General features: G+C 43.9%; 8 protein-coding genes across 8 annotated transcripts; 3 read left to right on the forward strand and 5 right to left on the reverse strand.

The window, feature by feature from the left end:
- Nucleotides 1-332: 332 nt before the first annotated feature.
- NESG_02424 (uncharacterized protein) lies at nucleotides 333-896 on the reverse strand (the record flags this gene model as incomplete). The annotated part of the gene is made up of 1 exon (XM_053050028.1): nucleotides 333-896. One exon carries the CDS (start codon nucleotides 894-896, stop codon nucleotides 333-335), a length of 564 nt encoding a protein of 187 aa, XP_052903657.1.
- A 69-nt stretch (nucleotides 897-965) lies between these two features.
- Nucleotides 966-1,460, reverse strand: NESG_02425 (uncharacterized protein; the record flags this gene model as incomplete). Its single annotated transcript, XM_053050029.1, has 1 exon — nucleotides 966-1,460. The coding sequence occupies one exon, from the start codon at nucleotides 1,458-1,460 to the stop codon at nucleotides 966-968; it is 495 nt and encodes a 164-aa protein (XP_052903658.1).
- A 342-nt stretch (nucleotides 1,461-1,802) lies between these two features.
- On the reverse strand, nucleotides 1,803-3,578 carry NESG_02426 (uncharacterized protein; the record flags this gene model as incomplete). Its single annotated transcript, XM_053050030.1, has 1 exon — nucleotides 1,803-3,578. The coding sequence occupies one exon, from the start codon at nucleotides 3,576-3,578 to the stop codon at nucleotides 1,803-1,805; it is 1,776 nt and encodes a 591-aa protein (XP_052903659.1).
- Nucleotides 3,579-4,223: 645 nt separating this feature from the next.
- Nucleotides 4,224-6,899, forward strand: NESG_02427 (uncharacterized protein; the record flags this gene model as incomplete). Its single annotated transcript, XM_053050031.1, has 1 exon — nucleotides 4,224-6,899. The coding sequence occupies one exon, from the start codon at nucleotides 4,224-4,226 to the stop codon at nucleotides 6,897-6,899; it is 2,676 nt and encodes an 891-aa protein (XP_052903660.1).
- Nucleotides 6,900-7,576: 677 nt separating this feature from the next.
- On the reverse strand, nucleotides 7,577-9,772 carry NESG_02428 (uncharacterized protein; the record flags this gene model as incomplete). Its single annotated transcript, XM_053050032.1, has 1 exon — nucleotides 7,577-9,772. One exon carries the CDS (start codon nucleotides 9,770-9,772, stop codon nucleotides 7,577-7,579), a length of 2,196 nt encoding a protein of 731 aa, XP_052903661.1.
- On the forward strand, nucleotides 9,773-10,957 carry NESG_02429 (uncharacterized protein; the record flags this gene model as incomplete). The annotated part of the gene is made up of 1 exon (XM_053050033.1): nucleotides 9,773-10,957. One exon carries the CDS (start codon nucleotides 9,773-9,775, stop codon nucleotides 10,955-10,957), a length of 1,185 nt encoding a protein of 394 aa, XP_052903662.1.
- A 756-nt stretch (nucleotides 10,958-11,713) lies between these two features.
- On the reverse strand, nucleotides 11,714-12,466 carry NESG_02430 (uncharacterized protein; the record flags this gene model as incomplete). The annotated part of the gene is made up of 1 exon (XM_053050034.1): nucleotides 11,714-12,466. One exon carries the CDS (start codon nucleotides 12,464-12,466, stop codon nucleotides 11,714-11,716), a length of 753 nt encoding a protein of 250 aa, XP_052903663.1.
- Nucleotides 12,467-12,492: 26 nt separating this feature from the next.
- On the forward strand, nucleotides 12,493-22,359 carry NESG_02431 (uncharacterized protein; the record flags this gene model as incomplete). Its single annotated transcript, XM_053050035.1, has 1 exon — nucleotides 12,493-22,359. The coding sequence occupies one exon, from the start codon at nucleotides 12,493-12,495 to the stop codon at nucleotides 22,357-22,359; it is 9,867 nt and encodes a 3,288-aa protein (XP_052903664.1).
- Between the last annotated feature and the right edge of the window lie 59 nt (nucleotides 22,360-22,418).

The following is a 22,418-nucleotide window of genomic DNA, read 5'->3' on the forward strand; positions in this document are numbered from 1 at the left end:
GAAGAAATCCAAGTTTAGTTTGGAAATGACCAATCGGCCTTGAGCAGACTAGATAGTTGGATGAAACATGTGTGATGGATCTGCCACGCGAAAGAAGCCCAGTATGCTTCCACTGACAGCATCTGGAAACACCAGATCACTGCACATAATACCCACCAATTCGCATTACACATTAAACTCCGTATCTCTGCGCACTGCAGTAATATGAAGAGAGGGAATATATGACTTCCTCTTACATGATTTCTTCGCAAAGACAAATGTACAAAACTTAGTATAATTTGCTTTATTTAGTATACTACTAGCTATTATCTATTTAAAAATAAAAATGCATACTATACTTCCTGGTGGTCACCCGACACACTCCCTCCTGTCTTTATGTGCGAAATATATATTGAAAATATATACATGTACGCCACACAGGCTAATATGTTGATCAGTATAATGAAACTCTTAAACATAAGAGTTGCTGAAACACCAGAAAGGAATAAAGTCACCACGATTGTTCCCAACAGACTTAGAGCCCGCAGGCCTAAGAAGGAGAGAAGCATAGTCCCCTTGTCTGTCAAATAGACAAATAGATCATGCCCAAAGCTTAAAAGATACAGAATCCCCAAAACTATTCCCCATGCGGACTTTGCAAAGCTGGCCATTGGATTCGTACTGAATAGCGCAATGCAAAGCGCATACGTAAAAACCCCCACAACTGCGTTTAAAATCAAGCTTATCAGCGCAACTTGCTTTGTAGAGACGCGATCATACTCTGTTGGAAGAAGCTTTCCCAGCTTGGAGTCTTTTATTTTCTGCACTTGCATGTGTGCCTGGTCATCTGTGGCTTTCATCTTTTCTGCAACTGCCTTTGTCTTGCTGTTCTCATTGTTCTCAGTGTTTGAATTCATAAGGGGTAAATTATAGGATTCTTTATCTAGCTGAAGCTTACTGATAATTGGATACTTTCGTCATGCATTCTATTGGATATTGAAAATCTCGGGGTACTCTCTGCGTGCATAAACAACTCTAGATTCTATCTTTTTTCTTCTCTGTATGAAAACAGGCTGGACTAGCCCATCAATAAGACACTTCCGAATTGATGTAATATAGAGCATATTAGCAAGGGAGAAGAAACAAATCACAGCAATTGGAATGTTGTCAAATGGAACAGCAAGTGGGTCACTTGCATTAAACTCAAATAAAAAGCGGAGAAACACAATTAGCAGAAGTGTTCCTATATTGATTATCATCAAATACATTGCATACATCATATTTGAAATGGTTATCTTGTAAAAACAGCATATGTACATGCACACTGCCACGATAATACACCATCCTGCAGTGAGCCCTCTGAATATGATGTTGTGCTTTCCCAAGAACAGAGAGTGCATGCCAACGCAAAGAGTACCGAGGATGTATACTAAATTAGCAATACAGAAGCGGTTTCTCCTTAGAAGAAATTTTAGAATCATTAGCCAAACACAGCGCGTGCTTACTAATATGAAACCATGGAAAATGCAGTTTCCATAACAAAGAGACAAGCGGTCTAAATCTGCAGCGCATGCTTATATACAAATTCATATGCTTTCTGGCTAATAATTATTCCTTCTATGATACGCATAACCATCAATACAGTAGAATAAAATGCGCTAGAAAGAGCCTGCGAATTAAAAAGAAAATGAGTGTTACTAGTGCAGTCTGCTATGATGTAGCAAAATTCCAGTATATTATGGAAGAAGCACATAGAATAGAAGAACTGTTTCCGAAAGAGCACATTAGTGGGTATATCAGACATGCGCAAAGGAAGCAAATGACTACTCCCAAAGTGATGAAAATGTATAGTCTATCTTGGCCCTCTTGGAAGAATTCTCATTGGAAGGCGTGATTTTTTGGGCCTCTGACACACTAGACTCCTCCTGGAGAATATCTGCGCCTGCTATGCCAGAAATTACTGGCTCTTGCTTGGACATAAAGCAGTGGGGCCTGGTGTTTTCTTCTGCTGCTTCTTGGGGCAGTCTGCTGCATTCAGCAGGGCGCCTGTATACTTCTGATTCCACAGCATGCACATCTCTCTCACTTTCTAGCGATACTTTTTTGCTAATTTCTACTTCGTGGCCATCCATACTTATGTTATAGATATTTTGGCGGTCTTCTATTTCCTTCATCTGCTCCTCCCGTGATATGTTTTCTAGGGCTGAGGCTCGTCCGTATGCAAATCTCTTCTCTATCTCCAAAACGGCTGGATTTATTTCCTTCTCAATATCCGTCCATCTGTGTGACTTTAGAACCTTCGCTACTTCTTGAACTATTTCATCATATCGGTGCGATATAACCATTTTATTCTCTCTGTCTATGCACTCCATGATGCTCTGCACGAATATGTCTTTGGAAAGAATCCGGACATCCTCTATGTCTAGCATAAACTGCGCATTGGCCTGCACAGGGCGCGGCTCACTTAGTCTTTTTGCCATGGGCTGCTTCTTCTTGTGGATAATCCTTAGCACATCCTTTGGATTTGCAACCCGGTCCGCAAACTCCTTCATGGTTCTTTTTGGGATAATTGTGTTGGATATTGCATCGTCAACCTCCACGCGCAGTCTCACAAGGGGTCTGTGCGCATTTCGATGGGCTTCCAGAATGGCCTGCATTTCAGACCGGATCTTCTCCTCTATATTGCTTTCCTTTGCAGTGATCGTTTTGAAGACCAGATGCCGCGGACTCATCATTAATATTGGCGTGCTGCTCCACCCATCCTCGCGGATTTTAAGAAGAACGCAGTGCTTATCACTGCTTTCAGCCTTGCATAGGGAGGTCTGCACTGTAGACCCAGGCTGCAGCGTGTGAAACCCCATTTTGTAGTTCTGCACGGGAATTGGCTCAGACTGGTGCATGTGCCCCCATATAACTAGATCCAGGTCTTTGCTAAGGAGCTCCTCTGGCACATAAGAGTTGATCCCTACACCGCACCGCGTCTGGTGAATGACCATCACACGCACACCCTTTGCAGCAGGAGCAAGTGTGATTCTTTCTTCAGCCAGAAGTTTTCTCATCGTTTCATCCCGAATTCCCCCCATTCCGTATAAGTTAAGCAAAGCCTCCCCTTTCTTCAGAATGATCGGGCTTATCACTGAACTTTCGTGCTTTCCACCCATTCCGCCAAAATAGTTGATCAGCCCAGCCTCTGCAAATATATCCAGAGCAGTCACTCCTCGGTGCCCAGAAGGCTCGTCGTGGTTTCCGTTGATGGCAAACACAGGCATCTGGATATTCATATTTGTGCTTTTGTAATTCACACTCCTCTGCTTCTTGTCAATATTCACAAAGTTCCCGTTTTCCAGGCACTCCATTCCTATCGGCTGGTCGCCCATGATGTTTTTCTGCAGAATCTCCATTGTTCTGTATATTGTATACTTAGAGGGGCTTACTTCATGAAATAAATCCCCGCATATAAGAATGCAATCAGCCTGTGTCTCGCGAGCATGTGCAAAGACTTCTTCGAATGCCCGAAAGGAATCTTCTCCTCTAATGTGGTCTCTCTCTGCAAATCCCAGATGGTTATCCGTGGTGACAAGAATCCGAAGCTCTTCCATTCTTTTCAGCAATAAAAGTAAAACTGACTATTTAAGTGACAGCCTGCAGACAGAAATAAAAGACAGAAATAAAAATATGTAATATATTAATAAACTACGAGACTTAGCAGTGACTATAGGCATTGCACAAGAGGCAATCAAGATTATCTATTTTAAACACAAAAATACCAGGTGTATTTGGTTTTTATGAATAGTTCTATTTAAATATACAAGCAAGAACTGCTGGGCATACTATACGTATATTTTAATTCTTCTAAGAAGACATCATAGATGCCTTCATGCATCGTGCTGTTCTAGAGGGATTTATAAAACTAAAAACCAGAATATGTCTATATTCATACTACCACAGGAAGAGATGTAAAAGGATGTGAATGTAAAGTAGACAAGATAAATAGCATGTAATGAGACATAGTACTCTTTATTCGGGTTATTTCGGGTTGTATTCAGGTTAGTTCGAGTTATATTCCTTGTCTTCTATAACCCGAATTAAATATTCATAGTAATAGTGTATTTAGTAATATTCAGTAAGGGATATTAGTAAGGTATATTAGTATATGCACTAGTAGACAACAGAAAGTGGCTTATAAATCCTTCTGTATATATTCGTTAATATATATTGAAAAATGATTTATTTTATTTCTAAAAATGAGGTGTTCCGTTATTTGGCTCAAGTCAGTTACCCTAATTAGTCTTCTACTGATGAATATGTGCAGAGCAGATATAACCCTAAGCGAAGTAGAATCTACACTGAATTTTGAAATTGCAACAGATTCTTCTCAAGTAGTGATCAACCCAGAGGGCCCTCTTAACTTCCTCCGGGGATACATCTACCAGAGGATGGAGTGCATGTACAACAAAAGATTCTTCTCACCACAGATTAACATAGAGTACGAATTAGAGGAATATGCAGTTGAATCTGTGACGAACACGGGATATCTGTACGTACGAGAAGAAAAAAGGGACAGAGCGTATACAGCACAGTCCACTAATAAAATGGATGTGTACGCTGAGAAGTACCACAATCATCTGATTGAGCTGTTTCCATCACCGACTGGTGACATAACAATAGAGACACGAGGGAACCAGTCTTTTGTTCAATTTCTCCGGGCAGAGACAACAGAGAAGCATGCATTGCAAATTCTAGCCATACTGCTCCTTTTCTCTGAGGGAGTGAATATTCCCATTAAAGTCACTAACACTGTACTAGAAGTCTATGAAAAAGACAAAAAAGACGAAATATACTTTAAAGTGCCCATGGCAGTCCCATGGCTGAACCCTGCAACAGACAAAGCAGAAACATTCCAACAGAAGAAAGTTAAGCAAATGATCAGCTTTTTCAAGGAGAATTCAGTCAATCGTGAAGTACTTAGCATGATGGTAGATGAGTGCTCATATGATGAGTTTGCCACAGGAAAGTTCCTGGACAGTCCCAAGTTCCTAATCCAGTCATACATATTTGGGTTCATTGACACAGCACAGCGTGCAATAGAGTTTATTCAGACTGTGCACGAAATGACAGAGAAGTACGCACCAAAAACAGAGGCAACAAGCAAAGACAACTCAGTATACAACAGACTGTTTAAGCCAGCTGGAACTATGGTGAATACAAGGTATATGCGCCTACTGAAAAAAAGTCAGCAGATTATGGCTAGGTATAAGGTCTTTCCATTTACAGACAAAACGCAGCTTCCTGCATACAAATCTGTCCCTTACTACACACGTAAAAACAAGTCGTTTTCTTTTAACAGATTGGAGAGATACAGTAACTGTGTGGAGTGCATGATCCTTTCTCTCTTCTGCTGCCTCGCTTATGACCCAGCAAAGGGAATTTATCGGACAGACCACATGGGGCATGTCTCTGAAGAGCTTGAAGAATTCTTCTCTTTGAAGAACCAGCCGTTTGACACAACAAAGGATGAATTTCAGAGAAAGTGGTGCAAAGTTGTTGCTGACTTAAAAGAGCCTAGCATTGCATACTGCAGAAAAAGAAACGAGATAGACACAGGCCTCATAAATATGCTCATGGTTATTGCTGAAGTAATAAATGCCCCTAGAGAAGAAAAAGACAAAATACTTGGCTTTTCAGAGGAGTTAAAGGGGAAAATAAGTGGGTTAGACTATAAATTATACAATGAGATTAAAGAGTATACAAAGGCACTAGTTAAGCGCCTATCCAATACAGAAAATGTAGAAATACATTTCTCTGGGCTTAATAGAACTGTATATAATAACGGAAGATCTGATGTATCTGGACAGCTTACTATTACATTTGAATACAAGTCCATTACGAATAGAATAGTCTTGGGTATAGAGCAAGGCCATGGTACTATTGACATGAAGCCAGCTATTATGAAAATCAAGGATGACCGAATAGAGAAAATGAATGAAATAGCAGACTACTGCTTCTGTAAAAATGAAGGAACATTTATTGAGAATCTGTTTGCTGCATACGTTGCGTATGAAATAAGAAAGATTGACAGCCCTCAGAAGACTGAAGAGTTTATGAAGGCGCAGGTGCGCAGGACCATACAGAACAACCACATAGACATAAATAGACTTCTACTGATCAAGAAGATCCGTGACCTAGACTATAAGGCAGAGCTACTTACCTGCTACATCGCATACACCATGGACCAAAATCTATCCAAAACACACCCTGTTGTTCGTTTTACCTCCAACATACTAGGAAGCACAGAGCTGGATAACTGGGAGATTCAATTACGAATACTTTCTCCAATTGTCTTTGCAACAGAGTACAAAAAAAGAAGCGGTGCTACGAACTACCCAAGAATACAACTAACAGAGGATCTGCGCGCGCTTGTAGAGTTTCGCTCAAATCTTAAAAACTTCATTGGGTACATTCTAGATTGCAATGTAGATATTTTTATGATATGGCTCAGAATGGTCATAAGCCAACTTGGCGCTGGAAAAGGCATGCACTCAAATCCACTGCTAATAGGTTCAGTGAATAGAAATATAACCCGGAAAATCTTCAAAGATGGAAGCATGGAGTATGCCAATGAGATTAATGAAATTTTCGGGAAAGCATACCCTGAATATGAAACTAAAATGAAGGACCGGATGCATTTTATATGGTTGACTTATTTATGTGCAGAGGAGAATCTAAATCTAGAGCTAATTAAGATAAACTTCCATGCAATTTGCAACTACAAATTCATCTTAGAAAGATATATTTTTTGCATTGAGTCACGCCAAGTATGCCTCACTGCCATCCAAACTCTTGGTAAGCTAATGGATAAGTTATGCCACAGTGAAAGTGATATGGACAAAATTAACAGGCTCATAAATATACTTGGCTGAAGATATTAAAGCACCCTCTCAGTTACCCCATAAATTCGATTCCTTCATAGAGTATATTCCCATAGACAATAAATAACCCAACTATTTTTGCTCATTAAAAATAAAAGCCTTTCTCTTTATATTTCTTTAATTTTTCTGGCTACAGTCCCCTTTACTTACATATTTTTATAACCCAATATAATCCAAAATATTTTAGTTGTAGCAGAGTGTACGCCTTCAAATTTAAAATAAATTCTACTATAAGAGAGAACACACAAGAAAGTGCACAAATACTCATGAAATCATTATGAAAGGTAAATAGGAAAATAGTTGTATATGAACATGACTAAGCAATATAGTGTATGCCAGAGCGAACAAAACAAATATTCTTTGTTATTCTGCAATATACATCTATTAAAGGCCATAGAGTATACAGTGCATACAAATATGATTAAGTCATCAACCAAAGGCAGTAGTCTAGACTATAGTGTATTGCAGAATATCAAAAAATACCCGATATAACCCGAAGTCTTCGTGTAAAATGCAATTGTATTAAGTTTATACTACTTAGACAGCATATATATTTATTGTTTTCTTGCAATTTCTGAGTGAGATCTAATTACTGCAGATTCAGAAGTATAGCACAAAAATGCAGAGATAAACCACACTATTACTAGACATATATGCAGTGCAGACCTTCAGTGCGGGATGCTCATTGGATCACGCGAAAATTGCCGGAATGTCTCTATTTCCCTTAGGGGAATTCGGGGTGTTGTGTTTCTGGCAATCTCTTTCAATCGGTCAAGCATGGCCTGCTCTGTCACTTCGCCATCCCCCGAGCCAGTTCCCTGTATCTTGAGCCGAAGAGCACCCATTGAAATCTCTGTGCAGAGACCAGTCAGCTCCGCACCTGTAAATCCTTCTGTTGTATCTGCAAGGAACTCAGCAAGAAGGCCTGTGTTCTTTTCCTGCACACCCCAGCGGGTTATTGCAGCCAGCGTCTTCCCAAGCTTATTCTGGATTATTTCCTTTCGTGTGTCTCTACTGGGCAGATCCACTAAGACATGACAGTCAAATCTGCCAGGCCGCATGAGTGCACTGTCAATGCTCCACGGCTTATTTGTTGCCCCCAGCACAAAGACTCCTGCAGCACCACCTACACCATCCATTTCTGTGAGAAGAGTTGACACAACTCTTTTGTCAACCTGCCCACCCTCTGCGCCTCTATGAGGGGCAATTGAGTCAATTTCATCGATAAATATAATAGAAGGCACCTGTGCACGCGCACTTGCGAATACCCTGCGCACTCTTTCTTCGCTTTCTCCAACGTACTTTCCCATTATTTCTGGCCCGCGTATTGAAAGAAATACAGATCCACTCTCATTTGCGAGTGCCTGTGCGATAAGTGTTTTCCCGCATCCTGGGGGCCCGTAAAGAAGAACACCCTTTGGAGGCGACACCCCCACCTCAGAAAACAGTGACCTGTGTGTTATCGGCCAGATAATTGTCTCCATCAATTTCTCTTTAGCAACCTCCTGTCCAAATATCGATGAAAATCTGATATCTGGCACCTCAGCAGGTGCTCCATCTGAAGCACTTGGGATTGTGCGCACTATTTGTGTCATGAGCCTGTGCATGCACTCTCCATCGCACACACCCGTCCCTTTTGAAATTGCAAGGTTTCTCATAGACTCATCAAGTGGAATGGCTTTCTGCAGAGATTCCGTGCAGATTTCCTTCTCAGAGGGTCCCTTAGAGAATAAACTGTCCCGAAGAAGAAGGAAAAGATCCCCCCGTGTGAACCCAGCAGTTCTCTTTGCAGCTGCATCGAGAACATCTTCCTTTACAGCGCACCCCATTTGTGCAGAGTGCTCTTGTACGCCCATTTCAATCTGCGCTTTTCTTTGGGCTGATGTGGGGGCGTGCAGAATAATCGACTTATCCAGCACATGTGCACTCCTCAGCTCTCTAGGAACCTGTGACAGACTGTTTACTGTTGCAATAACGGCAATTCTTTTTCTCTCTTTTGTGATTTCCTCAAGCATCCTCTCCACAAGAGACACTGTCTCTATTTGCTTTTCCTCAACGTATCTGTCCAGTCTGTCAATCCACACAGTGCATGGCTCATTTATCTTTGCATACTCAAATGCATCTTCAATTGCCTTTGGGCTGTGCCCGTGGACACGCACCCATTCCTTCCCAATCTCCTGGAGAACAAAAAGACAGAGGGTTTTCTTTCCCATTCCTGCTTCGCCTGATATAACCATTCCCCTGGGGGCCTGCATGTACACGGACACTCTCTTCTCCTGGATGCTTTCTTCCTCTGCACCTCTGCCTTGGGAACAGTGCGCGTTATCAATAAACTGTTTTAGGCCTTCGATCTCCTTCTCCAGTCCTGTAGCAGGAAGTGCTTTGTCTTCTATTTCTATTTTTATTTTTGTCTCTTCGGATATTCTTGCTCTTTCCTCTTTTATTTTTATTTGTCCCCCAAGGATGACATCTCCGTTCTGCACAACTTTTTTATCCTCCAGAATTAACCGAAGTGCTTCAAGCCTCTCCACAGTCTTTCGCATTTTCTTAAAGAGAACAACCACATGAGTGCACGCAGGATAGTCTAGTGTGCTTTTTTCAACTGTCACAAGGTCTCCTGCCCGCACTCCAAGGAGCATAATCTCCTCTCGGGGGAGGTACACGGCGTGGTCATCACCGTCAAACTTTGGGATTATTTTCAGCACAGTCTCCCGCGTGCCTGCGGTTATTTTTACGTGCTGCCCAGGCTTCAAATGAGACTCCCGCAGGCAGTTTGGTGTAACATAAGCCCGAGACCGGTCCTTGTCCATCTCGTACGGAACTACTTCTACTGTATAATTTGTTCGCATATTTTTTTTGTTCATATGGCAATAGAAAAGATTACTTCTTTAAAGTCTCGAGTGAAAACATTTGAAGGAGATGAATGGGGTACCCCGCAGCACAGCGCAGAAATACTTGCATATGCTGGGTTTGCAAGGGATTTATCTGAAAAGTCTGCCGATGCGGTGATCTGTCAGTTCTGCGGGAAGGCACTCGATGGCTGGGACAAGGAAGACATTCCCTGGAAGGAGCACAAGATGCACTCGTCTGACTGCATTCTCTTCCATATGCATAAAGCCCAGGCCCGGATGGAGTCATTCAAGTGGGGAGAGCACAGGATGGTAGGCCCTGCCAGAGTAAGTGCTGCCTCGCACGGTCTGTTTCTGTACAACATAGAGGACAATGTCCCAAATATGTTCTGCTTCAACTGCGGGTTTAACTGCAGAATATCTGGGGAGGAGAGGGCCCACACAGGCCCGCGTATAAAAGAGCTGCACGGGTGGCACAACAAAAAATGCAGCATGGAAATTGCAGAGATAGAGAACCGGATGTTCATTGAAGATGATCTAGACGAGAACTCATACTTTTACATGCAGCTCATTGCAGGAAAGGTAGACACAGCAAAGATGCCTGTATATACGATTGGTCTCCCAGAGACGGCCATAAATAACATTGAGCTGAAAACTGAAAGTGGCACGGAGTACATGACAAGCAGAAGACTGCCGTCAAGAAGAAATCTGAGTGAAGAGAAAAAGAAGACAGTGCCAGAGGAGAATTCAAGCACTAAGAAGAAGAGCACCCTAAAAAGAAAAAAAAGTGAAGATTCACAGACACCAGAAACTGAGGAGAGTGGAAACAATGAAAACAGGTTTACGCCTACTCTGAATCCATCATCAGAGAATATTTCCTTCATTCAGCAATCAGCAGAGACAGAAAAGACGCACAGCAGCCATAGAGAGAGCACTGACCTTCTGAGTATGTCTGAGAGTCCAGAGGTTTTAGAAAAGGTAGAGCCTTCTCTGGACTCCAGTGCATCAGAGACACGCGAAATAATTCCAGATGAACTTGTAATACAGCTAAACTACTTTATCACATCTGAGGAGAAGGCAGCCCTTCCCATTAAGACTGCTCTGTACCAGGGCCTGTCAAAGATGCTTGAGGAGATCCGGCAAATAACCAACCAGGACATAGAGGATGTCCGCCAGGAAATATCACAGCTATTCCAATAAGAGAATAAATATAGTACGCCCTGCCACACATTTTTACTTGGTCTGCAGTGTAGCAGGATAGCTCAGTCTCCCATGCACCAGCGAAATATTTATTGAATTTTCAGTGAAGGCTTCCATTTCACTCTGTCTCTGGGCTGAATCTGCGAGTATCACAGCGGTTCACAATTCATCTATAGAGTTATCCCTGCATATCTATCATAGTAAGATATGCTCTGGGCCTTAAATAAATAGACTCCTGCAAAGAGGATTTTCGCATGAAATTATTGAAGCTTCAGAGTGAAATTTAAATATGCAGAAATCCATCAGAAACATATTTAATAAATCGATGAATAAAACAATAGTAGCTTATAGATAATTTGATATAACCCGATATAACCCGAATGAAATAACTGAATAACTGATAAACAAGCAATGATATAAGCAATGATATAACTGAATAACAAGAAATAAAATAACTTAATAACTGAATAACAAGCAATGATATAACCCGAAAAACCCGAATTATAATATACCCCCCCCATATCCCAAAGTGTCTGGACTAAAAAGTAAATTTAGAAGTATCTTTATAGTGGAACTGCAGAATATACATAATACAGAGTGACTAAGACTATTTAAGCTCCAGTTATTTAGTCATGTGCAATGCGTGCATAGACCAAATACAATGTAATTCTGGCTGAGTATAGTACAAGTCTATAAGAAGAAAAACAAAGTGCGTGTAGAAAAGGTCTTTCTGTGATTTAGTTAATTATTGGGCTTCTATGTATAGTACTTCTTCATTGCCTCTATGAAAGCAATGAATCTTTCTCTATCTAGAATGTATCCCTTGATTGCGGTGTCATCGTGCACTAAGCAGCTGAAAAGAGGCTTTTCCGCATTAAGAATCAAAAAGATTTCCTCTGTGTGAACGGGGAACAGCTTTCCGCTGCCCTGGAACTTAAAGGCAGGGAATACGCGCTTTATCTCAGCCTCCTCTTCCTTCTGCACGGGCTTCTCCAGCGACAAAAGAAGCACTTTCTGGTCCTTTTTGTGCATGTGCGCACCAGGGAATGACTCGTACATTTCATACACGATCTCTTCTGGTACGTTTGAGAAGCGGAAGGAAATCAGCACATCCAGAGTCTCGTGGTCTGGAAGCTGGCCAATTGCACTTGCCACTTTGCTGGGCAGCATAGAGCGAACAGTCGGGTACTGAAGCACAGAGAAAAAAGACGTAATCCATGGCTCTGCCTCAATACCCTCTGCCTCAGACCGGACCACCATGTGCGAGAACAGGGCAGCCTTCTCCTCCTCTGATATGCCCCCAGACTTGAGGACTTTCGAGTGCTTGATAAGAAGCTCAATGCGCTCGTACTCCCCGGGGCACTCACCCGTTCTCACAGTGAAAAGATCTGGCATATTCCCGCTAGAGGCCATTAGCTCAGACCCATCCCGTGAGTCATAGTTCTCGTCTTCTGTGTAGTACTCAGTGTCAGAGTAATCATCCATACTTGTAGACTCAGTGCTGGACATAAATATATTTTTTTACAGAATTTTTCATGAGTTCAATTACAACGGAAGAAACGAAAATAGGAAAAGCAAGCAGAAATACGTTCCGCTTGGGGTCACCACAGGAAATAGACCAGTTTTCGCAGGAGTACGACATAGTTAGAAAGCTGCACGTGCCAGCAGAGATGCCAAACACGATAAAAGCAAAGGAAATACTGTATGCAGCAGCCAAGATGAAAAAGATCCCCGTGATAGAGATAGATGCAGAGGACATACAGGACACAGCCTCTCTCGTTGAGCAGGTGCACATTGAGGAGAAGAATATAGTAAGAAGAGAAGGTGCGCTCGTTAGGGCAATGCGCAATGGGTACTGGCTGATTGTCAACTCAAAGGAGAAAGAGAACCCAATTACAAACTACATCATCTCAGAGTATGCAAATATCCCAGGGACAGAAGAGACTCCAAACGAGTCCTTTCAACTGTTTATTTTCTCAAAGGATTACTCAGCAGACTCAAACAGAGGGCTAGCGTATCTCATGCAGATGAGAAGGGAAGAGAGCGCAGAGAACAAAGAAAAAACAAAAGACCAAAGAAGAGCATTATTGCAGAAGGAAGACTATAATGCACTACTAGCAAGAAAGATAGCCCAGATACTTACACAGGGCGAGGCCCCAGACGAGGCAGTGATGAGCACTGCTGCAACAGTCCTTCTGGCAATAAAGAAGTACGCAGATGCATACGAGATTGAGTGCGTGGGTAGAGAGGTGGAAGAGAGAACAAAAATATACTACCACCTGCAGATGATACTAGACAGAATGTGCGTGTGTAATATTGTAGCACCAGAGAAGGGCGCACTAGAGGCACGTACGCAGCTGTACAGAATACTCAGTGATGTTCTCCTCTCAGGCCTCTCCCCAAAGGAGAGAGACGAGAAAGAGATTTCTCTGCAGAGCATGATGTGCGTAAGAGGAGAAGACATAGAGGCTCTTTGGAGCAGTGCAGCGTATGAGGCAACAAAGTGCCTGCAGGAAGAGACGGAGTACGTGCTTACAGTGCCTGCAATCCGCCTTATTCTGTACGTGGTTGAAGGTCTTTCTGTTGCAAACTCATTTCTGCTAATTGGAGAGACAGGAACAGGAAAGACAACAACTGTCCAGAAGATATTTGAAAAAAGAAAGACCCTTCTGACAGGCAGATACAAAGATGCAAGGAAGATGCTGTGTGTGAACCTGTCAAAGGACACAGATATCACAGACCTACTGGGATCGTACCAGTTTGCTACGTCAGAGCAACTGATTCTCCACATCAACGATATCGTACAAGGATACTTCGAAGTATTTTTCAATGAAGAGAAAAATGACGCATTCTTAAGGGAGGTTGACAAGGCAGCAGAAGACAGAAGGGTAGATGTGATCATTGACACAGCAGAAGACCTTCTTGCAAAGTTCAGTGAGAAAAGTGCAAAGGAGCCGTCTCAGAAGAAGGAAACAGCAATTGCAAAGCTGGCACAGGCCCTCAGTCTTCTCAAGAAGATTGAAGATGGCGCACAGAATGTGTGCATATTTGTAGAGGGGCCCTTAGTGCGTGCTGCACTGTACGGATACTGGATACTCCTGGATGAGAGTAATCTGGCACCAAATTCCACCCTCCGGTACATTAACACAGCAATCCAGAGGAGACAGCTGTCAATCATAGAGGAAAGCGGGGCGATCATCCCAATGAGCAGCAGAACCGTCATATTCCAGTGCATCAACCCAGGAGATGACCACGGAAAGAAAAACATTGAGATGGACAGAACCCTCTACCACTGGATGGACGAAATTGACAGATACCCAGGGGACGTGCTGGCTGTAGCACAGGGCTACGGAAAGAACCATGACCAGGAAGAGATAAAGAATATCGTGCAGTTCTACACGGAGATTAAGCGTATTGCAGAGACACACGGTTTGCGCACTGGAAGCAACAGACCCGCCCTGTTTGGAATCAGAAACCTGATACGAACCCTGAAAATGCGGAATATTCCCGTTGTAGAGGCAATTCAGGTGAACTTTTTGACACAGCTCTGCATAAAGCACAAAGTCCTTGGAAGAAAGCTGCTCCAGACAATATTCAAGGAAGAGAAGAGAGAAGTGCACAGGCTCCCATCAACAGAGAACTACGTTGTCACACCACAGGCCCAGGAGTACATCCGTGAAATAGAGTCTGCTATTTCCACAGGCACAGCTGTTCTTCTGGAGGGAACTACCTCTGTAGGAAAAACCTCCCTGATAAAGTACATTGCACAAAGCAGAGGCAAACAGATTGTCCGAATAAATAATCACGAGCACACAGATATCACAGAATATCTGGGAACATTCGGCGTCTCACACACTAATCCCACAGAGACAGAGACACAAATAGAAGAGGACCCGGCTGTAAAAAGAAGGTGCAAAGGAGCAGAGTGCAAGGAGAGTAGAAATGCCTCGGAATTCGTCTATAAAGAAGGTGCTCTTATAAAAGCAGTCAGAGAAGGTCACTGGATCCTTTTGGATGAACTTAATCTCGCACCCACTGAAGTGCTTGAGTCCCTTAACAGACTTCTTGACAGCAACAGAGAACTTTTCATCCCAGCCACTCAGGAGATTGTCAAGGCGCACCCAGAATTTGCACTTTTTGCAACACAGAACCCATCAGAGTCAACTGACTACAGGAACAGAAAGCACCTTAGCAAAGCATTCAGAAACAGATTCATTGAGATATATGTTGAAGAAAAGACAAGAGAGGAACTTGAAATTCTTCTGCACGGAATGCGCACAGGAAAGGTCTTTGCAAAAGTGCTACTTGACATATACGAAGAACTCAGGATTCTCACGTGCAACAGATCACACGAGTACATTACACTCCGTGAGCTCATGAAGATTCTCCAAAGATTCACACAGGACGTACAGGCCCCATTCATTGACACGCAGGCGAAGCAGGAAGACAGACTCTTCTACTACACCATGCTGATTCTCACAGAGAAAATTCGTAACCCAGAGGAAAAGCAGAAGATAGAAAATATCGTGTGCAAACACTTCACCAAGGTCTTCAAAATACCCTGCACCACAAAGGCATACATCGATGCAATCTCATTCCCCTTGGAGGAGGACGAGTACTCGCCCCTTCTTACACCAGGAGTCATTCGCACACTCAGAAAGATCGAGGCAGGATGGGTCGCAAGTGAAAATATCCTTCTTGTTGGGGCACCAGGCATTGGAAAGACCTACCTCTCTGAATACATCTCTCGAAGAATGCAGACACCCAGCACCGTCCTTGGAATGCACGCAGGAATTGAACTGTCCGACTTTATAGGCGGATACAGAGAGACAGCAGCCCGGGACACAGAAGAAGAAAGACCTTTGTCCAGCCAAGCACTAGAAAGTACGCCCAGATTCATCTGGAAGGACGGCCCTTTGCTTGATGCAATGAAGAGCGGGACTGCACTGATTATTGACGAAATCAACTTGGTGCCAGACTCCGTGCTTGAGTCGCTTAATGAACTCTTTGATGACAGGACTCTGCGAATACACGAGACCAGCCAGCACATCACAGCACAGCCAGGGTTTAGGATCATCGGAACCATGAACCCAGGAGATGACTACGGAAAGAGAGAGGTAGGGAAGAGTATATCCACTAGGTTCACAACCATATACGTGGACAGACTTGAAAACAATGAAGAAGCCGTTAAATATTTCCTGTTCTACGCTGAAAAGTACGGCCTGTTTGATGCACACGACAGAAGCGAGTTGTACAGGGCAATTCACACGGCCCTGGCAAAGACACAAATCCAAGTGGAGAGTGCCCGTGAGGCAGAAGTACTTGCCAGATACGCTGCAAACTACCCATCAGACACAAATATCCCAAAGAACCTGGCTACAATATTCATAGAAGGCATAGAACTAGTCAGGCAGATGCCAGTCCAGAATATTGGGACATTGATAGACACAGATGAACTATTCGGCATACACCCATTTGTCCTGCAGAAGACACACGCTCAAACAAAAGCACAGAACTCTTCTTACACATTCTCGCCACCAACCGTCAGAGAGACCCTGTACCGCATACTGCAGTCACTGTTCTGCAGATTCAATTTGCTGCTGGAGGGACCACCAGGCACTGGAAAGACAAAAATCATTGAGGAAGTGGGCAGGCGCATGGGGAAGAGAGTGACCCGAGTGAATCTGAGTAACGAAACAGAGATGGCTGATTTAACAGGAAGGAATACCCCCACAGATAAAGGGATTGTCTTCATTGAAGGCGAGTTCATTCGGGCTATCACCCGGGGAGACTGGATTATTGTCGATGAAATAAACCTGGCCACACAAAGTGTGCTGGAGGGCCTGAATGGCTGTCTGGATTACAGAAGGCGCATATTTGTGCCTGAGATAGGCTCTGTCTCTTTGCACCCAGAGACAGTCATCTTCGGGACAATGAACCCAAAGACATCCAGGACAGACGGAAGAAAACTCCTTCCAAAGTCATTCCTCAGTAGATTTGTGCGAATCCACAGGGGCGCATTCTCAGAAGATGATCTTCGGATTATTCTGCTGCAGGCCCCTACGCCGCACTCCAGTGACCCAGGCGCAGTCCACACTCTTGTCGATCAGATACTCAAAAGCAAAAAGTCATACGATCTTAACCTGCGAGACTGCTTGCGGCACATGGCCATTGGCTCACCGCATCTCATCCCGTACACGCAAAGAGAAAGTGCAGATGCAAAGAAGAATGAACAGGCTGCATCCCAGGACATTCTCGAATATTCTGGCACACACCTGCCCATTCTCAAGGTAGACAAGGAAGAAGAGAAGCACAGTGCATATCCCATACAGAGAGAGTCAGCACCAAAAACCCATCAGATGCAAATTTCACCCGTCCTGTTCTACAGAGGCACAGAAGAGGGGCTTTTCATTGGAAAGGCATTCCTGCAGTGCGACTTGTCACAAGACCAGGACTACGTCATTGCACATGGGAATGTGCCTGCCCTGGAAGCACTTGTCCATGGAATAAACCACGCATGGCCGTGTATCATTAGGGGCCCAGCAGGAAAGGGCAGGCTTGCACGCTTTGCAGCTGCAGTCACCAGGCGCAGCATATGCACAGTTTCCTGCCACAAGGACATGGAGCCATCTGACTTCCTTGGGAGGTACGTTAAGTCTGATCAGGAGAAGGAGCAGGGCATGCCCTTTGCCTGGGAGGACTCTTCCTTCATAAAAGCCGTTGAGGCAGGCGCAGTCATTCTCCTGAAGAATATTAATCTTGTGAAAAATGACGTGGTAGATAGGCTGAACAGTCTGTTTGAGATTGGAGGGGGCCTGGAGATCCACGAGAAGGGAGGGAGTGAGACCAGGCGTGTAATCACACACCCAGAGACTCGCTTTATTTTCACACTCGCAGAAAGTGCAAAAGATCTTTCTCCTGCACTCATTAACAGATCTATACAAGTGAACCTGTCTGAGTGCTTCTCTTCCATTGACATAGCAAAGATGCTGTGCATTCCAGCAGCAAAGAATGCAATGCCCTTTACAACGGCAACTCGGCACAGAATTCCTTCAGGCTTACTGCACACGCACATCAGGGCGCGCAGAATAATTGCGTACAACACAGTCTCTGGCACTGGCCTTAGACCACTCCTCCGGGCACCTGCAGATTTGCAAGATTTAGGGCGAGAGTGCCCTGTGAGAAATTTCACCCTAGAAGAAGATATTCTTGCGCACTTAAGAACTCTAGCACAGAGTGATCTGGAGAAGGAGGTCCTTGACCTTTTGGCTGCAGGCAGAATTGACGAGTCAATTAGTGAGTTAGTCCAAAGACTCTCTGAGCATGCAATTGAGCCAGAGTACAGGGCAGTCTACAGAAACACAGAACTGTACACGGAACTCAAGAAGAAGTATACAATCTGTGCTGAGTTTGCAGCAAAGAGTGCAGCTGAAGAAGGATCTAGTATTAAGCCAGTCGATAGATCTGCAGGAGAAATGAAAGACCCTCAGGACGTACTGAACTCTTTGCTCTCCCTTCAGGATAAACTGGCGACAGGAAAGAGTGCCCTTAAAGCATACTTTGAGGCAATGGACCTGCCCTTCCTGCACAGGAAAGACGTCTCTATACGCATGGCCAGGATAAAGCTAATTGAAGCAGCGTACGGTCCGTCTGGTGCCTTGGCTTCTTTTAACTCACTCAAGAACCTTCCGATTATTCTGGAAATAGCACGCGCACTAGACGCCCTGTCAGGCAATTTGGAGAAAGATATTGCAGACCTGGAGACAGCACCGCCTGCATACGATGCACTGACTGAGCTGCTTGCAGCTTGCTTGAAGTACGAAATTGACCCATTAATATTCCTGGAGATTGAGAAGATTGAAGAGCAAAGTAAATTGCGCGTAGAGAGTGCAGTGCGGCAGATGAAAAAGAACTACTATATGTACAAGTACGGAGTGCGCCTATTATATCCACCAGCACAGATAGTAAGAGGACTGGAAGACCTGCGGGCAAAGAGAAAAGAGAGAAATTTCAAGAAGTTTGCATACTACTTGCAAGGCGTTGTTAAAGATGCACAGCACGCAGAGTATCCTGAATCACTTGCCTTCTCCCTGATACGCAGAGATATGTCAAAATACTCTGACTTGTGGGAGTGCTTCTCTTACGCACTTCTGAAGAGCGGAATAGAAAGAATATCTGCCAAGAAGCAAAGTGTACTCGTATCTGAAATAGGCTTGGCTGCACTGCAGGCATGCGATGGAACTACTTCGCCAAAGGACGGGCTTGCCAGGATATGCAAGTCCATGACGCAAAGCGGATCTTCATTCTTGGCACTTGTGCCTCTGCACTCAAAGGCAGCACAGATTCTGTGGCGAATGTTCTCTTGCGATTTAGTGAATCCTGCAGAAATATTCACTCTATGCGGATCTCTTCTATGCGAAACTACCTTCTCAAAGCACTCACCAGATGCATTCATTGAAGGAAAGGAGAGATATTCTGTATCAGCAGCATCTGATGGAATAATTTCATCGTATGCAATGCTAGAGCACAGAGGCCTAGATTTGTCTCTGGGTGAACAGAAGGCAGATTACAAAGTCTCAGTGCATCCACGGATTGTTGAGCAGATAGACCAGACGCACCTTGAGATAAAGAATGCGAAAAACCTCACAGGAAGAATGAAATATGACTGGGGAGAGGATGACGGTGCAAAACAGCTCCTTCTGGAGCACGTTCTGGAGATTAAGTCTATGCCCGTGGGTGTACCAGCACAGAATGTCGCACTTGAACTGGACCGCCTGAATGAAAGGGCAATCCACATAAACCTTCTGAGTACGCCCTTGAATACAGCTAGACACGCAATCTACAAGGAATATGCAAACCCAGAGTCATATAACCCAAAGAAGTACACGGAAATACACGGAGGCTGGCTGCTGCACCTGTTCAGTGCACTCTCTCTTGATTCTTCTAAGAAGCTTGCATCCAGTGAGAATGTGCTGTACGCAATTGAAGAATTCTTGCTACAGTCGACTGTAGGGGACATGGAAAAAAGAATTGAAATCATCAGGCAAATGTCTGTCTCTGGAGGCCGCTATGAAATTAATAATATTCTTGTATATTTCCTTCCGTACCTGGAGACTGTCAGAAGAAAAAAGGAGAAAATTAGTGAGACAGTGAAGGAAGCCATAAAAGAGGTGGAAACAGCTCTTGCAATTAAGGTGAGAACAGATGGTGCCATAGTGCCAGTCAGAGAAAAGTCGATCCTTATTAAGGCAAATGCCATAAGAGAAGGTCTTGAGAACTTGCTGGCTCCAATTGTCTCAGTGATAAAGCCGCAGTTATTCTACAGGACAGTCTCCCTTGCATGCATCTGTGACAAAGAAGAGTGTTACGTCTGCATGGCGAAGGAGGTGGGAAGACAAAAAAGTCTCTTGGAAAAGGAAAGCATGAGTGTGAAGCTTAGGTCTTTGTATCTTCTCTTTGAAAGGCTCTCTGTCATGATGCCTGCTGGGATCTCCAGGATAGGAATTATTGGGGCAGGTGACTTCTACAAGCATGAATACACCGGGGAGGAAGATGAACACATTGTTCTTGCAAAGATCGTGCACAGTGGAATTGCTGTTTTAAAGGCAGATCCTGTCATTAACTTCCAGATTGCCACAAGAATCTCAGACACTTCGATTAAGCTGCTGAACTACGCCATGCAGGCCTCGCCTGAAGAGTGCAGGCTGATAATTGTCTCGCTTGGACTGTTCTTTGAGCTCATGACCTTCGGGTTCTGTGGGGATGACGACCAGGAAGATGGACTGGATGGCCTTATTGATGAGCTGGAAGATGCTGGCATGCGCCTGGGTGAAGGTGAGAAGAATATCTCTGAGAAGCTCAAAAAGGAAGAAGAGATTGGCGATGACTACAAAGATGAAAAAGACATGCAGAGCGATGAAATTGATGAAGAGGATGGGGTAGACTGCGAGAATGCAGGTGAAGTCCAGAACACAGCAGGAGCTGAAGATAAGCCAGACATTGAAGTTGACAACGGATCTGTCTCTGAAAACGAGGAAGAATTTAACCAGAAGAACAAAGAGGCACCGGCAGATAAAAACGATGAAGGCGCAGAGGAAGACCCGGAGGCAGAAGAAAAGAATGAAGAGGAAGGCAGCAATGCAACAGAAGGAGACGAAAAGAACGAGCAGCCAGAAGAAATTCACATAGATGAAAATCAAGAAGAAGATGCAGAGTCCCTGAACATACAGGACATGGAGATGTGCGATGAAGAAGGAGGAGAATTCAATAAGGAAGATCTGGAAGAAGTAGAAGATGGATGTTCGCTTGAAGAAGAGTCCCTGGAAGGAATTGACCTGGAAACAGGAGATGAAGAAAGCAGTGAGAATGTCTCAATAGAGAAGTACGAAAGCGAAGAGTACCAGGATAATATCAGGCAGTATGAGATTGCAGAGATAGAAGCCAACCCAGAGCAGCTATTCAAAGAGGATGAAAATGAAGACCAAGAAAGAATTGGGCACGAAGAAGGCGAAGGAGCAGAAAGGGAAATAGCCGTTGATAAGGGCGAAGAGATGAATGAAGATGCAGAAGACGTAGATGCAGAAGAAGCATATACAGGAGAGTACCGGGAAACACCTCAAACAGAAGCACCTCAGAAGGCGCCCTTTGAAAAGCCAAATTTGAAGTCTCTTGATCCCCTTGCGTACTACGAAGAGATCAAGCACATCACAAACCCAGAGCTAACAAAGCAGCTGAGTGTGGTCCTGGAGGAAAATGAGAAATCCGCATACGAAGGAGACTACGCAAGTGGAAGAAGACTGAACATGAAGAGAATTATCTCGTACATCGCAAGTGACGGGCAGAAGAACAGAATCTGGATGCGAAAGAGCAAGAACCAAGGACGCGAGTATCTGATAAGAATATTCGTTGATAACAGTGGGAGCATAAAAAACTCCAGTATTGTCGATGCACTGATCAGAAGTCTAACAAGCATCACTAACTCACTCGATCTTCTGGGTGTGCCCTTTGAGCTGCACACTTTCAGCTCGACTGTCCACCAGCACCAAGACATGCGCCGTCTCCTGGAAGGCCTTACCTTCAACGACAAAGAGACACGCATATCCTGGGTATTTAATGACGAGTACAAATACGGGTATAATGTGCTAATAAGTGATGGTCTCTTTTATGATGGGTCTTTGTCACAGGGAATGCTCTCGAATACACTGCTGCTAATTGTAGGCAGTGGGGCAATGATCAAAGAAATGCGAACTGTCAAGTCTGTAATTGGGGAGGTTGTCATTGGAAAATATCTAGAGACACTTGCCATACCGTACTGCATTGTGGATGACGATAACCTTTTGGAAGTTGTTTTCTGCAGGGAGCTAAAGAATATTCTTCAGCTGGCAAAGCGGTCTGAGAACTAGAAAGTCAATAAATTTCAATATTTCACGTGGAACATTTATGTCTTCAGACCTTCATACCT

The sequence above is a fragment of the Nematocida ausubeli genome (assembly GCF_000738915.1).
Source record: "Nematocida ausubeli strain ERTm6 chromosome Unknown supercont2.7, whole genome shotgun sequence".
NCBI lineage: Eukaryota > Fungi > Microsporidia > Nematocida > Nematocida ausubeli.